At 36.9% G+C, this 16,516-nt stretch overlaps 1 protein-coding gene across 2 annotated transcripts in view; it reads right to left on the reverse strand.

Annotated features, from left to right (window-relative positions):
• FNDC3A (fibronectin type III domain containing 3A) overlaps positions 1 to 16,516 on the reverse strand; it is a 144,418-nt gene that overhangs the window by 45,295 nt on the left and 82,607 nt on the right. For both annotated transcript variants that reach the window (XM_047079627.1, XM_047079635.1), the window contains one exon: positions 3,157 to 3,397. In XM_047079627.1, the coding sequence (XP_046935583.1) occupies positions 3,157 to 3,397 (241 nt within the window). The remainder of the gene's footprint in view (positions 1 to 3,156; positions 3,398 to 16,516) is intronic.

Genomic DNA, 16,516 nt, shown 5'->3' on the forward strand with positions numbered 1-16,516 from the left:
AACATAGGCATTTGGTTATCTACATGTAAAAGAATGAGTCTGGACACCTACCTCACACCATATACAAAAATTAAAATGAGTCAAAGACCTAAATGTAGGAAGTAAAACTATTAAACTCATAGAAGGAAACACAGCTGTAAATCTGTATGACTTTGGGTTAGATAATAGTTTCTTTGATATGACACCAAAAGCACAAGCAATCCAAGAAAAATAAATCAGATTCACCAAAATTTTCTTTTCTTCATTAAAGGATACCACTGAGAAAGTGAAAAGACAATATGGGACAAAATACCTGCATATCATAAATCTGATAAGGACTTGTATCCAGAATACATCAAAACTATTACAGCTCAACAATAAAAAGACAAATAACCCAAATAAAAAAAATGAGTGCAGGATTTGAACAGACATCTCTTGAAAGAAGATAAACAAATGGCCACTAAAGCAAATGAAAAGATGTTCAATATCAGTAATGAGACAAGCAAATGAAAACCACAATGAGACAAAAGCTCATACTTACCAGAATGGCTAGAATCAAGTTTTAACAAGGATATGGAGAAATTAGAACCCTCACACATTGCTGATAGAAATGTAAAATAGTGCAAACACTAAAGAAAAGTTTTGCAGCTTCTCAAGAAGTTAAACATAAAATTACTATATAAGCCAGCAATTCCACTCTTAGATATATACCCAGAAGTGAAAACCTGTCTACTTGTTTACAACTGTCAAGGCATCATTATTCGTAATAGACAAAAAGTGGAAACAACTCAAATGCCCATCAGTTAATAAATGAGTAAACAATGTCATATCCACATAATGTAGTACTTTTCAGCCATAAGCAGGGAGTATCATCATGCTACACTCTTGAACTAAGCCTTAAGTAGCCTAAATGAAAAAATGCTAGACATAAAAACAACATATTGATTGAACATTTATATCAAATATACATATTGTGCATATATTTATATGAAGGAGCTAGAATTTCCTTTTCACGGAGGCAGCTACTGGTTATAAACTGTTATTTGGATCCAGTGGTAGATGCTTTGGCTTATAATCTTAAATACAATACGACTCTTGTCTTCCATCACCGGGTAGCTAGTTTTTAAATTTGTACCCTTTAATGGGTTTGAATTTTTCACTTTCCTTCACAACATTATGAATCATATCCATGTATTCTAATATCCCCTCTGAACAACAATGGGTTCTAACAATGCGAAATAGCAATAATTATCACATCTAGTTTTTTATTGTAATTTTCTCAAACACCTTTTTAAAAATAAGTCATAATAGAAGAATGAGACTGATTTGTAGTATAAACTCTTACTACTCAAGTTTTCACTGGACCACTGCATGAGCCTTACCTGGGAGTTTATTAGAGATGCAGAAACCCAAACTCCATCCAGACCCACAGAATCAATATGCATTACTTGGGCAACAGAAGTTAAGTTTGAAAAGTATATATGATACATGACATAACATATAAGATACTGCTTATAGGCTATGCTGTGTATTTAAAGTTCTATATTTAGAGTTGTTTACTCTGTAAATTTACTAAACATTAATGATAGATACTACTAAGTGCAGGTGACAAATAAAAAAGATTTAGTTCTCAGGGGGTTTACTGTCAAACAACGAAGACAGACATACAAATTAAAACAAAATCAAATTGTGTTAAGTTCTGTGAAGGAAACAGGTTTCAGTGTGAGTGACTGATAAGACCACAGAGGATCTCTATGAAAGCTGAAATCTATCAGGAAAAAAACAGAGCCTTCTACAGAAAAGGGAAAAGAGCATTCCTGGCGGAGAGAACATGGTGTTCTCAAAAAGAGCTTGGAGGTTTTGAAAAGCTGAAGGGGGTGGGATGGGGACAAGTGGAACAAAGCAGTCAGAGGCCACAGGGCAGGGCCTTATCCAGGCCAGTGGTTTGCAACCAGGGCCAATTTTGGCCCATAGGGTTCATACAGCAATGTGTGGAGATACTTTTAGTTGTCACAACTGGGTGAGGATAGGGGAGGGTGGGTTGATATGCTACTGTCATCTGGTAGGTAGACAGCATGGCTTCTCCTGAATATCCTACAATGCAGTTTTGTACTCCAAAACAAAGACTCATCCATTCCCAAATATCAAGAGTACAGAGGTTGAGAAATCCTGGTCTAAGGCAAGGTTCAGGATTTTATTCTAAATAAAATGAAATATTTAAATAAAAATAGAAATCAGATTTATATTTTAAAATGATCACTCTGGCTGAGCTTGGATGGCTGGGGGCAAGAATGACAGCAGAAAACCAACTGGAAAACTGCTCTTGCAGTTGTTCTGACAAGAGCTGACAGTGGACTAGATTTGAGTAGAAGTGGGGAAAAAAGTAGATAAAACTGGGAAACTTCTGAAAGTAAAGCTGGTAACAATTGATGCAGGGGTTAAAGAAGTAACAATCAAATTTGACTATATGCCTTTCACTTGAGCAAACTGAGTGGCAGTGGTATCACGTATCAAGACAAAGAAGACAGAGAAAAAGCAGGCTACATAATTGAGATTTATGTTTAGAAACAATATAACTGAGATGCATGAGACATTTAAGTGGAGGTATCAAGAAGAAATTAAGCTTTCTGAAGCTTAGAGGCCAGGTTTTGGCTGGAGATACAAATCTGAGAGGAATTAGTATATGGTATTTAAACCCATAGGAAAGAATAAGATTACTTCTTTGTGGATGTGTGTGTGGTTGTCTATTCTTCCCAATAATTTGTTAACTCCCTGGGGGCCAATGTTGTATCTTATTTTGTTTTTTCAATCCTTTACATAACCTAGCAACTTTAGTTAAGTGGCATCACAGCTTTAAGGATTTAACAACAGTATGATTACTCCTGGCTGAAAACTTTCCTCAGAGCCTAGTTGGCAAGACAGAGAAGAAAAGCTCTGGTTTGAACATATCCTCACTAAATATTGCTGCATGATATAAGTTATTTTACCTTTTTGATTTTGTTTACTTTTTGCTTTGAAGGGTGATCATGAGGATGAAATACTTAACACAGTGCTGGGGCAAGAGAACATAAGTGTGACACTAGGTTGGTCATTTCTTTTATATAATAGGAGGATAGACAGCATCTGTTCTATCCAAGAAGAACTAATTCCATAAAATAGGAATATTTTTTATCTTACCTACATCTCCATATACTTGAGAAGATTGATACTGTGGCATATACTGTGTTGCCATGTCTCCAGCTCCGGTCACTGGGGAGTACATATGGCGTGGTGGAGGGGGCATCATGGTTGGGACAGGAATGAAACCAGGCAGAGGAGGAGGATGTGGAGAACGGTGTAGAACTGTGTGACCACCAGGATGAAACTCTGGTGCCTGAGGAACCACAACAACTCTTCGAACACCATTGTCTTCAATAACCTACAAATTGAACATTAAACATTTCTTCCATAAGATATAAGCAATTCTTTTGTAAAAGGTTAGAGTAGGAATTTTTATAGCATTAGAAGTTCATTAGAAGTTCATATTAAGTACACTAAGTACACATGAATTAGTAGTGAACAAGATGAGGTAGTTTTTATTATACAATGCAATATAAATCTTAAAACACTGATGAGATCAGCTAAATAATAATACAAATAATGAACTACAATATCAGGTATTTATTCCTATGTGTTATGTGCATTTAGTGATGCGTTAACAACAAAAGGAGACTCAAGGGAATTTTTGGGTTAAATAACAACAGGATTAGGAATTAATTTCCTTTTCCATATTATGGGTAGGAATAAGCTGTGGAAAGAACACAAACTGTGAAATAGATATGGGGAAAAAAACTGGATCCAGATATCTAAAATCAACCATATATTGCATTTAGGTACAAAATTCTTATGACCATGACCAGGAGAATTTTAACAGTTGAGGATCTTTTCAAGGGAGACAAACACCTAATATATTATTAACTCCCAGTTAAGCAAAGTATCTGTGGCTTTCAGTTTTAGAAATTATATATTTTCTTAAAGTTTTTATTTTAATTCCAGTTGGTTAACATACAGTGTCAAATTAGATTCTGGTGTACAATATAGTGAGTTAACACTTCCATACAACCCTGGATGCTCCTCACAAGTGCACTCCTTATTCTCCATCACCTATTTAACGCCAACTCCCCACACCCCACCGCCCCCGCTCTTGTAACCATCTGTGTGTTATCTATAGTTAAGTGTCTATTTCTTGGTTTGCCTCTCTGTTCCTTTTTTTTTTTTTTCCATCTGCTCGTTTGTTTTGTTTCTTAAAATTCCACATATGTGTGAGGTCATCTAGTATTTGTTTTTCTCTGACTTATTCTGCTTGGCATAATAAATACTCTCTAGCTTCATCTGTGTTGTTGCAAATGGCAAGATTTCATTCATTTTTATGGCTGAGTAATATTCCATTTTATATATACACCAAATCTTTTTTTTCCCCTCAGATCTAGTATCAGAGTTCGGTTTAGTGACAGAATAATGGTTAGAGTTAGGGTTAGGGACAGTGTGAGGGTATGTGCCTAACTCTAACCTCTAATCTTAACCCTGAAGTTATCCTTCTGGAGAGGTCTCTGAAGTACTGGATAATAGGCACATATCCTCACACTGTCCCTAACCCTAACCATTATTCTGGCCCTAACCCATACCCTAATCTTAGAAATCATACCTTTTTGAAATGGGGTTTAAACTGTAGGAAAGGAGTTTTTAAAATGACAGATTTATTCCCTTTGAACCTCATTGGAGCTACAAGGAAAGCCTTCCGGATATAGGATTTTATCTCAAAATTAGGAATTCTTCTACCAAAACAGGGCCCCTACCTTTTTATTTTTATTTATTTTTTAATTGTTTTTAAACTTTTATTTAGAGCCTGACGCAGGGTCAAACCCACATACAGATCATGACCTGAGCCGAAGTCTGATGCTTAACCGACTGAGCTACCCAGGTGCCCCAAGGGCCCTTACCTTTTTAGACTTACAAGATTACTATCAAGGTATAAGAAATCAACAGTAATACTTTTCCCCTTCCTAAAGAAACAGAAAATTATTGAAATGCAAAGCACTAACTTAAAGGCAAATCCTGATATTTTCAGGAAGAACAAGTTTTACTATTCTTTTTATTTATTTATTAAAAGCTTTTTTTTAAAGAAAATGTTTATTTATTTTTGAGAGAGAGAGCGAGCGAGCACAAGTGGGGGAGAGGCAGAGAGAGGGAGACACAGAATCTGAAGCAGACTCCAGGCTGAGCTGTCAGCACAGAGCCTGACGCAGGGCTAGAATTTAGAAACTACGAGATCATGACCTGAGCCAAAGTCAGATGCTTAACCAACTGAGCCACCAAGGCACCCCAAGTTTTCTTAAGAATAGCAAATTTTGGGGGTGCGTGGTTGTCTCAATAGGAAAAGCATGCAACTCTTGACCCTAGGGTTATGAGTTTGAGCCCCATGCTGGGGGTAGAGATTACATAAATAAACTTAAAAAAAAAAAAAAAGAATAGCAATTTTTGTATTATAAAAATATACATGCTTGGTAGATATATTAGAAAACACACTTGTTTAGGTATAGATAAGCTTAAATTACAAATAAATAATTATTGCTTTAGAAAAATTATAGTTACAATTAAAACAGCCTATTAAACTACCCTTACCTGTTGGAGTAGGAGAGGACTTGTAACAGGACTAGAAGACCAAATGACTTCGCTGTTTTTTACATACTAACTCTAGAACTATAAATGCCTTGCTTCCAGCAAAATAAATGTCACATATCCTGCTTTTCTCCCTGTTTTAACTCAGTTTTGAATTTAAAGCCTCAGACAAGTGTATGTAATTGGTAGAAATGAAATATCTGGATCCCTAGCTGGAGAATCTGGAAACCATAGCTTTTCAGCCTCTAACCCACAGGAAGAGACATTAGGAGTCTGGAGTGGATTCTGAATAAGCCAAACCAGTGTCTGTTGCAATACACTACTTTCACCATTATCAACTCTCCAACTCACAAATATTAAATGACTCCCATTGTTGATAGGATTACAGTCCATATTCTCTGACACTGTGTTCAGTCTTGCTCCAACCTACCTTCCTAGATGTATTTTTCTTCTACACCAAATCCTGAACCCTTAACTCCAGTCAGGCTGGTATACTAAAAACCTATCTTCATACAGACCTATACATTTCTGTATCTTGGACTTTTGTTTGTGCCATCTTTCTTCTACTCTTTGCTTCCCCTTAATCTATAACTACACAAATCCCATCCATCCTTCCATATCTAGCTCTAACTTTACCTTCTCCATTCATTTTAAAAGTATTTTTTAAAGTTTATTTATTTTTATTTTGAGAGAGAGCTTGAGCAGGGGGAGGGGCAGAGAGGGAGAGAGAGACAGAATCCCAAGCAGGCTCCGCACTGACAGCAGGGCTCGATCTCACAAACTGGGAGATCGTGACCTGAGCCAAAATCAAGAGCTGGATGCTTAACTGACCAGGCACCCCTAAAAAATAATTTGTTTTTGACCACAACAAAAACATTGGTAATAATTAAGGCAAGAAACTAATGTGAGTAATGTCTTCGTAGGGTCACATACACTAATAGGGATGATAAACACAAAAACAGAAGTAAATCATTTATATAATTTTGCAAGGTGATAAATATTATGCGGGGGAAAAACAGGTAAGTGAGACCAGAAGTATCGTGGGAGTAGGACAGATTGCAGATAAGATAGAGTGACTAGGATATGCCTTATTGGCAAAATGAAATTTGAGCAGAACTGAAGGAATTAGCCATGGAGAAATCTGGAAGTGTGTTCTGGGCAGAGAAAACAGAACAAAGCCTCTAATAGATATAAGTAGCTTTAGTAGGAAGTCAGTGCAACTGGTTCAGTGTAAGAAGGAAGGGTAGAAGCAGGTAAGGTCAAAGAGTTAAAGGGAGTGGCCAGGTCAGGTAGGGCCATATGAGCTATTAAATACATGGACTTCAGTATTTACTCTCAGTGAAAGGGAAAACAATCACAAAGTTTTGGGCAGAAGGGTGATATAAGCCACTGGTGCCCAGCCAGAGGTGATTTTGTCCCCCTAAAGGGCATTTGGCAGTATCTGGAGACATTTTTGGCTGTCACAACTGGGGGCAGATACTACCAGAATCTAGCAAGTAGAACGGTTAGAGATGCTGCTCAATACCCTACAACACAGCAGACAATTCCCTATAACAAAAATTATTGGGCCTAATAAAATGTCTGTAGTGTCAAAGTTGAGAAATCTTGATATAACCTTACAATTAACAGGATTACTCTCTGGCTACTGAGTTGAGAAAAGATTGTAGGGCAAGGGAAAAAAACAGGGAAACCAAGGAAAACAGGAAGCTATTGCAGTATCTAGGCAAGAAATGGTGGTGGCTTGGAGCAGGTGGTAAAAAGACATCCACATTCTGCATATATTTGAAGGCAGAACAACAAGATTAGCTGATGACACCACTGGAGAAGTGAGAACAAGAAGTTATGGAAGGGTGGTGTTCCATCAACTGTGAAGGGGAAGGCTGTAGGGTAGAATAAATTATTTTGGGGGGTAAGATTTGGAGTTTTAGGTTTTGGACACATGAATTTGCTTACGTCTATGAGACATCTAAGTGGAAATGTTGAGTATGTAGTTAGATATACTAGTCTGTAGTTCTGAAAAGACTGCAAAAGGGCAAGCAAGCAAGGTAGGAAGAGGACTGCGGAGTCTGGAAGTTTGGTGAAGTGTATCAAGGAGGAAAGATCAACTTTGCTGCTGAAAGGTCAAGTAAAATGAAGACTAAAAGCTGACCACTGGATTTGGCAATGTGAAAGTCACTGTGACTTGGATGAGGACAGTTTTGGTCCTCATCCCCTAATCACAGGGGCAGACCCTGACTGGAGTGGGTAAGAGACAAAGTGGGGAGCAGAATTAGAGAGATAAAAGCCCAATTTTGGGAACTATTCCTGCAGAGGGGAACACAGAAATAGAGTGGTGGCTAGTAGTAGTAGAATCAAATACCTTAAAATTTGTTTTTAGGGAGAGCAATTACAACATGCCAATATACTAATCAGAATGACCCATCAGAGAATAAGAAATTGATGATGTGGAAGAGAGAGAAGAAAATGCAGGCAAAAGGGAATGGGATCCAAGACTCCAATGGGGGCACTGGGTCTAGACAGGAGCAGGAAAGTCTGTCTCTGTTCTAGGTGAAAAGGAAGAGTGTTAGTTGAGATGAGAGGGCAGAACATGTAACCCCAAATGTTGGTAGACATGCGGGGCTAGGGGTCTGCAGAAGGTTTATTTTGATTGATTTCCATGAACCCTATCCCGACACCACAATCTCAATGACCTCTCCCTCTTATCATTTCTATTACATTTATTCTGTATCACTTGGTAGGTATTTATAACACTGTAGTGTTTGTAACTTTCCAAATGCATGTGTTTTATAACTTAACTGTAAGTTCCTCAAGGGACATGTATTAACTATTTAATGCTTGTAACAATATTACAAATAGGTACTATTATCTCCATTTTTCAGATGGGGAAACTGAGGCATACAGATGCTAAGTAACTCACTAAGATCACACAGGCAGTAAGTGGAGGAGCCAGTATTTGAACTCTTGCAATTTGGCTTTAATTCCATGTCATATCCATTTTGTAGACACAGAATCCACAGGTACCTGTCCTCCAGGGTCTTTTTAAATTTCACAACACAAGTGAGATATCTCATTGTTTAAATAGAAATGGCTAAATTACTTATGAAATTAAAAACCACTTTTCTTCTGAAAACGAACATTTAAAATACAAAGATAAGCTGTGGGAAAGAAGAATGGGAAGCTATTGTTTATTTGGTACAGTTTCAGTTCTGCAACTGAAGAGTTCAGAAACAGATGGTAGTGAAGGGAGTACAACACAGAATATACTTAACACCACTGAACTGTACATTTAAAGTTATAATGGTAAATTTTGTTATGTATATTTTAACACAATTTTAAAAAAGAAAGCTAAGAAACAGAAAAAAAAAAAAACCCAAAAAATAAACACAACCAGGCAGACTAGGACCAAGAAAGTGTGGAGAACTGTTCCACTTCAAGTAACCATCTGAACAGCCAGTAGCTTTAGGGTGAGGCTGGGGGCACAAAACTATCCACTAAGTCCAGCTGCTGACAAATAACCAACCATGTAGACACTGAATTTTATATTAACAGGGTACACCAATGGTGATGATTAAAATAAAATCAACAAATTGTGGGAAAAAAAAAGATAAAATACAATACAAATTAGTCTTTGTTAAAAAAAATTAAAACAAAGATAAGACAATGAAATAGAATTAAATAGGGCTATCAGCATAGATCTGACCATCTAACCACATATGCCACACAATTTCTAGTGAGACAAAGCTCTGTTTTCCCCCCTTTATTGAACACAAACATAATTAAAAGGGGCTGCAGAAAAAGGAGGTTGTATTTACTATCTGTGTTCGCCATCAGAATATATGATAAATGACAAATCTGTTCTGCTTACCATCTTCTTCCTAACACCTGGAACAAGTCCTAGATATGGCAGATGCTCAAAGAAATTTGCTGAATCAATGATATGATCAGAAATAATGTATTCCATTAGTTCTACTAGAATGCCACATTACCTTCTCCCCCCTCTTAACACCACCATGCTATTAGAATTCTGTAACTTCCTCAACTCTTACAACCTTTGCTTATGCTTAATTTTTAGCAACCTACTTCTATGGCTTCACCCTGAACCTAAAACTATTCCCACTTTAAGTTATTAAATAATAATATAGGTATTTCTGGCCACTCATTCAACAGATATTTATTTATATACTTAACTATACATACATACACAATAATGTCAGTAAGTAACCACAACCTTTCTCTCCAACTCCTATTATAACTCTTTATCCTCATCTAAACATCTTAAGCCCCACTACCTTGCAGTCCCTTACACTGCTGCTCATGGCTTTCAGCTGTTCTCCCAAGGAGAGACAGAGAAGACAGAGATCAGACAGGTATGTAAAATCTTTGAAAAAAGTAGGCCTCACTGCTGTGTGCTGACATAAAAGCAAAGTGAAACCCCAAGTCCAGCTCAAAGGAGTAATCTGAAATTTTCCTGAAGTTGACACAGCCCCTTTCCCCACATTATGAGATCTACAATCCCCTCCCTGTTAGGTACTCTCTCATCACCATAACAACACACATTCCATAAAAAAACAGGGGGGTCATTAAAGAAAGGCAGGAGAGAACTTTTGATGCTGCTTTTCAGGCATCCCATTCAGGTAGTCTATAATCTTTTCTTGATAAATCATTAATGTCATCACTAAAATATCAAGTGTTATTCTGTGCTGCAATGCTCTTCAGGTCTCTAAGTTAGTATAATTTGCCAGTAAATTAAGTTCCTTCTACTCCTATCACCATCTGTTTTCTGTGTCTGAGTTTGCTTTGTGTTTTGAGTTTTATAGTTTTTGTTTCCCCATTTGATATCTTAGTTTAGTTGGCACATATTTCTGCTTCTGCTGAAGCAGGTCAGTCTCTCACAAGCTTCCCTTTCTTGTTAAACTATAAAGCTCATTAAGGTTATGTCTAAAATTATGTTTGTAATTTTGTAGTTCATCAAAAGGCTAAAAGGAAATACATGTTTACAGAGTGTGACTCTAGGTTATAACATTCAGTGCAATTCTTTTTCCTGCCCTATTCTTACCCTTTCCAAGTTTTCTACATAATCATGATCAGAAAAATATATATTTAAAATATACAACTATACTTATGCACTTTCACTGAATACATTTTCTATTTTCTATTAGCTTGTTCGTAAAATTAATGTTCCTTTATATTTAAGAATCTAGTGAACAATTTTTCTTTCTGCATATCATTTTAACTAGTTTTAGGTCTCTCATATTGGACAGTATCTTATATAGTTTCATGGTTAATAAAAAATGCTTTTAAAAAAGTAATGATTTCTAAAAATGAGGATTCATTTTCTGACCCAACAATATAAGTTATGTAACTAAAAATTAAGTGACTATTTTAAGAACTATTTTTGTTCACTAGTGGCAAAGGGGGAAAACTGTCTTTAGGAACTCTATGCCTCTCAAGGCAAGGGCATTTTACATTTTTATAATAGCAACCTTCTTTTCAAAACTTAAGGTAAACAGAATAAATGCAGGTTCCCATTACTTTTGAGTAGAATGCTGAAGTATAGAGCAATAAAGTACAAAGATTATAAAATAAACAATAATATAGAAGTCTTGAATAAGAATACAGAGGAAGTACAGTACAATATTAGCAACTTTAACATTAATAGGTTTGGGTTTTGCAAATCTCAAATGAGAAAAACAGAACCAATTATTCCTTAAGTTACTGATACCCTGTCTAATGTTGTTAAAAATGAAGTTAAAATATATGTATGAGTAAATGATGAGTTAGTATCTGAAGTGCTTCTAAACTTAATAGGGGCATGCCATTGGTGCAAACATCACAAATTTAAAGGCTGATATATCCTAGGTAAATCATAATTTCTTCGTATGTTTTTCCCGTAAGTACTTTTGTTTAATCTTGATCTTAATCTTGCGCAGCTCAGGCAGTTAAGCGTCTGAGACTTTGACTCAGGTCATGATCTCCTGGTTCATGGGTTCGAACCTTGTGTTGGGCTCTGTGCTTGACAGCTCAGAGCCTGGAGCCTGCTTTGGATTCTGTTGTCCCCTCTCTGTCTGCCCCTCCCTTGCTTGTGCTCTCTCTCTCTCCCAAAAGTAAATATTAAAAAATTAAAAAAAAAATCTTGATCTTAATCTTAAATTAAGATCTATGTACCTTTGGGACCTTTTACTTTTCTGCCCCAATATGCTCTAAGGTATCTAATATTATTATTTCCTCAGCAAAAGAGCTAAACAATCCCAACACTGGATTTTTATTTCTGTAGTCCTTACTTGCTTGACCTAACTTTTTAGGATGCATAAATTTGCTGAATCCTATTAGTATGTATTTTAATTACATGATAACACAGCAAACATACATTTTTGGCCCTCTTTAGATCACTGCCTTTCACCAAAAGATACACATACATATAGCAAGGATTAGAGGCAATGAAACCTGTTGCAAAAAAAGAAGATAACTACATAAAAGTCTAAAAGAAGGCCACAGATGACAAATATTGATGCATTTAAATTAAAAAAATTTATGTTTATTTATTTATTTTTATATTTATTTTTGAGACAGCGCATGTGTGAGTAGCAGAGGGGCAGAGAGGAAGGCATAGAATAAGCAGGTTCCAGGCTCTAAGCTGTCAGCACAAAGCCCGATGCAGAGCACGAACCCAGGAACCATGAGATCATGACCTGAGTTGAAGCTGGACGTTTAACCAACTGAGCCACCCAGGTGAGGTGCTCCGGGATTCACGCACTTAGCATGTGTGCCATTTGGTTCCTGCTGAGCCACATGCAACCTATACTTATTATAGCTATTTATGTGTCTTAACATTTGGCTCAACTCCCAGGTTCCATATTTACTAAGAAAATTATGTTTCCTTATGTGTCAAATTTTGGACAATTACTAAGTGCTTAGCTGTGCCCAGAACCTGGCTCTTAATAACTATTTTCTAACTTTAGAAATCGTGGATGCTAGGAAATGGGGGGTTATTTTGACAGTGATGTCAAAATGCTAGAATCCAGTTTTGCATAGTGAGTACTTAGATTATTTCCATAATGATGAGATTATAGATTTTTGTCTCTTGATTAGCCCTGTGTACTTGAAAATGATACATTTCCTAGAGACAGTCTTAATCTTAAATTAAGGTAGATAATAGTAGCCCCACTAGCCTCACATAATCCTTCCAGTAAGATTATTGTTAAGTTTATTCACTTACTTGACAAATATTTATGAAATATCAACCGCATCTGAGTTATTCCTAGAACAAAAGTAGTTAAAAGGAAGCTCCTATCCTGAAGGAATGTAAAATCCCATAAAATCCCACAATTATAATACTGGTGGCATGTAATATATAACTAAGAGGTGGTACAAATAATTTGACCTAGGTCCTCAAGGATGGGTAGATTTTCTATAGGCAGAAATGAGCAAATGAGTAGCATTCCTCAGACAATAGCTTTAACAAAACCATGGAGAAAGGAAAATATCAGGTGAGCGTGTGAATATAGGCATACCTTGTTTTATTGTGCTGTGCTTTACTGAGCTTTGCAAATAAATACTGCATTTTTTCAAAAACTGGAAGCCTGTGGCAACCATATGGCAAATAAGTCTATTGGTGCCATTCTTCCAACAGCATTTGCTCATTTGGAGTTTCTGTGTCACATTTTGGTAATTCTCACAATATTTCAAACATTTTCTTTTCTTTTCTTTCTTTTAAAGTAGGCTTCACACCCGATGTGGAGCTTGAACTCATGACCCTAAGAGCAAGAGTTGCGTGCTCTACTGACAGAGACAGCCAGGCACCTCTTAAGCGTTTTCATTATTATTGTATTTGCTAAGGTGATCAGTGATATTACTACTGTATTGTCTGGGGTGCTATGAACTGCACTGCATCCACATAATATGGCAGATTTAACTAATAAATGTTGTTGTGAGTTCTGACTGCTCCATCAAACGGCTGTTCCCCCATCTGCTATCTCCATCTCCTCAGGTCTCCCTATTTCCCAAGACACAACAATATTGAAGTTAGGCCAATTATAACCCTAAAATGGCCTCTAAGTGTTCAAGTGAAAGGAAGAGTCACATGTTTCTCACTTTAAATAAAAAGATAGAAACGATTAAGTTCAGGAAGGAAGTCCTGTTGAAAGCCAACGTAGGCCAAAAGCTAGGCCTCTTGTACTAAACGGTTAGCAAAGTTGTGAATGCAAAGGAAAAGTTCTTGAATGAAATTAAAAGTGCTACTGCAGTGAACACACAAACGGTAAGAAAGCGAACAGCCTTATTGCTGCTATGAGAAGTTTTAGTGGTCTGAATAAAGGATCAGACTAGCCACGACATTTCCTTTAAGCCAAACTTAATCCAGGGTACAGCTCTCTCTTCAATTCTAAGAAGGCTGAGAGGAATGAGGAAGCTGCAGAAGAAAAGTCTGAAGCTAGGAGAGGTTAGGTCATGTGGTTTAAGTAAAGAAGCCATCTCTATTACACAAAAGTACAAAGGGAAGCAGAAGTGCCATACAGAAGCTGCAAGTCATTCAGAGTTATCTAGCTAAAGATAATTAATGAAGGTGGCTAATAAAACAACAGATTTTCAACATAGATGAAACAGCCATCTATTGGAAGAAAATGCCATCTAGGACTTCCACAGCTAGAGAGAAGTTGATGCCTGTCTTTAAGGCTTCAAAGGACAGGCTGACTCTCCTGTTGGGGGCTAATGCAGCTGGTGACTTTAAGTTGAAGCCAATGCTCACTGACCATTCTAAAAATCCTAGGGCTCTTAAGAATTACGCTAAATCTACTGTGCTCTATAAGTGGAACAATAAAGCCTGGATAATAGCACATCTGTTTACAACATGGTTTACTGAATTATTTTAAGTCCACTGTTGAGACCTTACTGCTCAGAAAAAATTCCTTTTAAAATATTACTGCTCACTGACAATGCACCTTGTCAGCCAAGAGCACTGATGGAGATGTACAATGAGATTAATGTCGTTTTCATGTGTGCTAACACAACATCCATTCTGCAGCCCGTGGATCAAGGAGTAATTTTGACTTTCAAGTCTTATTATTTAAGAAATACTTTTTGTAAGGCTATAGCTGCCATAGATAGTGATTCCTCTAATGGATCTGGGCAAAGTAAATTGAAAACCTTCAGGAAAGGATTCACCATTCTAGATGCCATGAAGAATGTTCATGATTAAAAAAAAAAGAACAACATTCATGATTCATGGGAAGAGGTCAAAATATCAACATTAACAGGAGTTTGGAAGAAGGTGATTTCAACCCTCATGGATGACTTTCAAGGGTTCAAGACATCAGTGGAGAAGTAACTGCAGAGGTGGGAGAAACAGCAGGAGAACCACAACTAGAAGCGGAGCCTGAAGATGGGACTGAAATGCTGCAATCCCACAACAAAGTTTTAATGGACAAGGAGCTGCTTGTTATGGATGAACAAAAATAAGTGAGTTCTTGAGATGGAATCTACTCCTGATGAAGATGCTGTAAAGACTGTTAAAATGACAACAAAAGATTCAGAATTTTACATAAACGTAGTTTATGAAGCAAGCAGTGGTAGAGTTTAAGAGAAATGACTGATTTTGAAAGAAGTTCTACTGTGGGTAAAATATACTATCAAACAGCATCACATACTACAGACAAATTGTTAGTGGAAAAAAAAAGAGTCCATCAATGTGGTAAACTTCACTGTTGTCATATTTTAAGATTGCCATAGCCACCCCAACCTTCAGGAAGCAACACCCTGATCAGTTAGGAGCCATCAACATCAAGGCAAGACCCTCCACCAGCAAAATGACTACAATTGACTGAAAGCTCAGATGATAGTTAGCATTTTCTAACAAAATATTTTTAAATAAAATTATGTACACTGTTTAAGACAAAATGCTATTGTGCACTTAACAGACTACAATATAGTGTAAACATATATATATTTTTTTATATTTTAGAAAGAGAGGTGAGGGGAGAGGGGCAAGAAGGAGGGGGAGAGAGAGAGAGAGAGAGAGAGAGAGAGAGAGAGAGAATATCTTAAGTAGGTTCCACCCTCAGTGCAGAGCATGAAGCAGGGCTCGATCCCATGAGCCTGGGCTCATGACCCGAGTGCAAATCAAGAGTCAAAGGTTCAAAACCTAGGCGCTCCATAAATGTAACTTTTATGTGCACTGGGAAATCAAACAATTCACTTGACTCCCTTTATTGCAATATTTGCTTTATTGGGGTGATTTGGATACTTGCGTGCAAAAATGGATATGCAATTAGACATACCAAGAAAGGGGTACAAACACATACTAAAACAGAACTGTGTAAGACCTTATTTATGTCAAGAAATCTAGACTTCATTGAGTGAACAAGCTAACTAAAGGTACTTTATAGGTACAGAAATGAGAAGATAAAAGAAATAACACAAGAAAATTATTTTAGTGGCTCTTGGCCTAAATAAAGCTAAAGAACCTCAACTTGGATGATTATTTGATTGATTTACAAATATTTATTGGGTCCCTACTATATGACTGATGCTGTTCTCAGCATTGAGGAAATAAAGTTATGAGTCCTATATGATTTGGTCCTGTTCCCTCCCTGACCTCATTACTTACTATACTACTTTGAGGACTCAGTAGTGCCAGAGTGGCCAGCTTGCCATTCCCAGGCATGTTCTCATCTTGGGCCATTTGCACTGGTTATTTCTCAGAATCCTCTTCTTCCACCCTACCAAAATACATGGCTAACTCCTACCTGTCCTTCAACACTTGGTTCAAATGTCACCTTTCCCATGATGCCTATTCTGACTACCCTATTTTAAAATGTAACCAGCTCTGTTTTCTTTCCTTGTCTAACCCCATCACTTACCACCAAACACATGACATAATTTATCC

This window comes from Lynx rufus, unplaced genomic scaffold, assembly GCF_022079265.1.
Source record: "Lynx rufus isolate CCGP_SWC_20201006 ecotype Redwood Valley unplaced genomic scaffold, mLynRuf1.p SCAF_1, whole genome shotgun sequence".
In the NCBI taxonomy this organism is placed as follows: domain Eukaryota; kingdom Metazoa; phylum Chordata; class Mammalia; order Carnivora; family Felidae; genus Lynx; species Lynx rufus.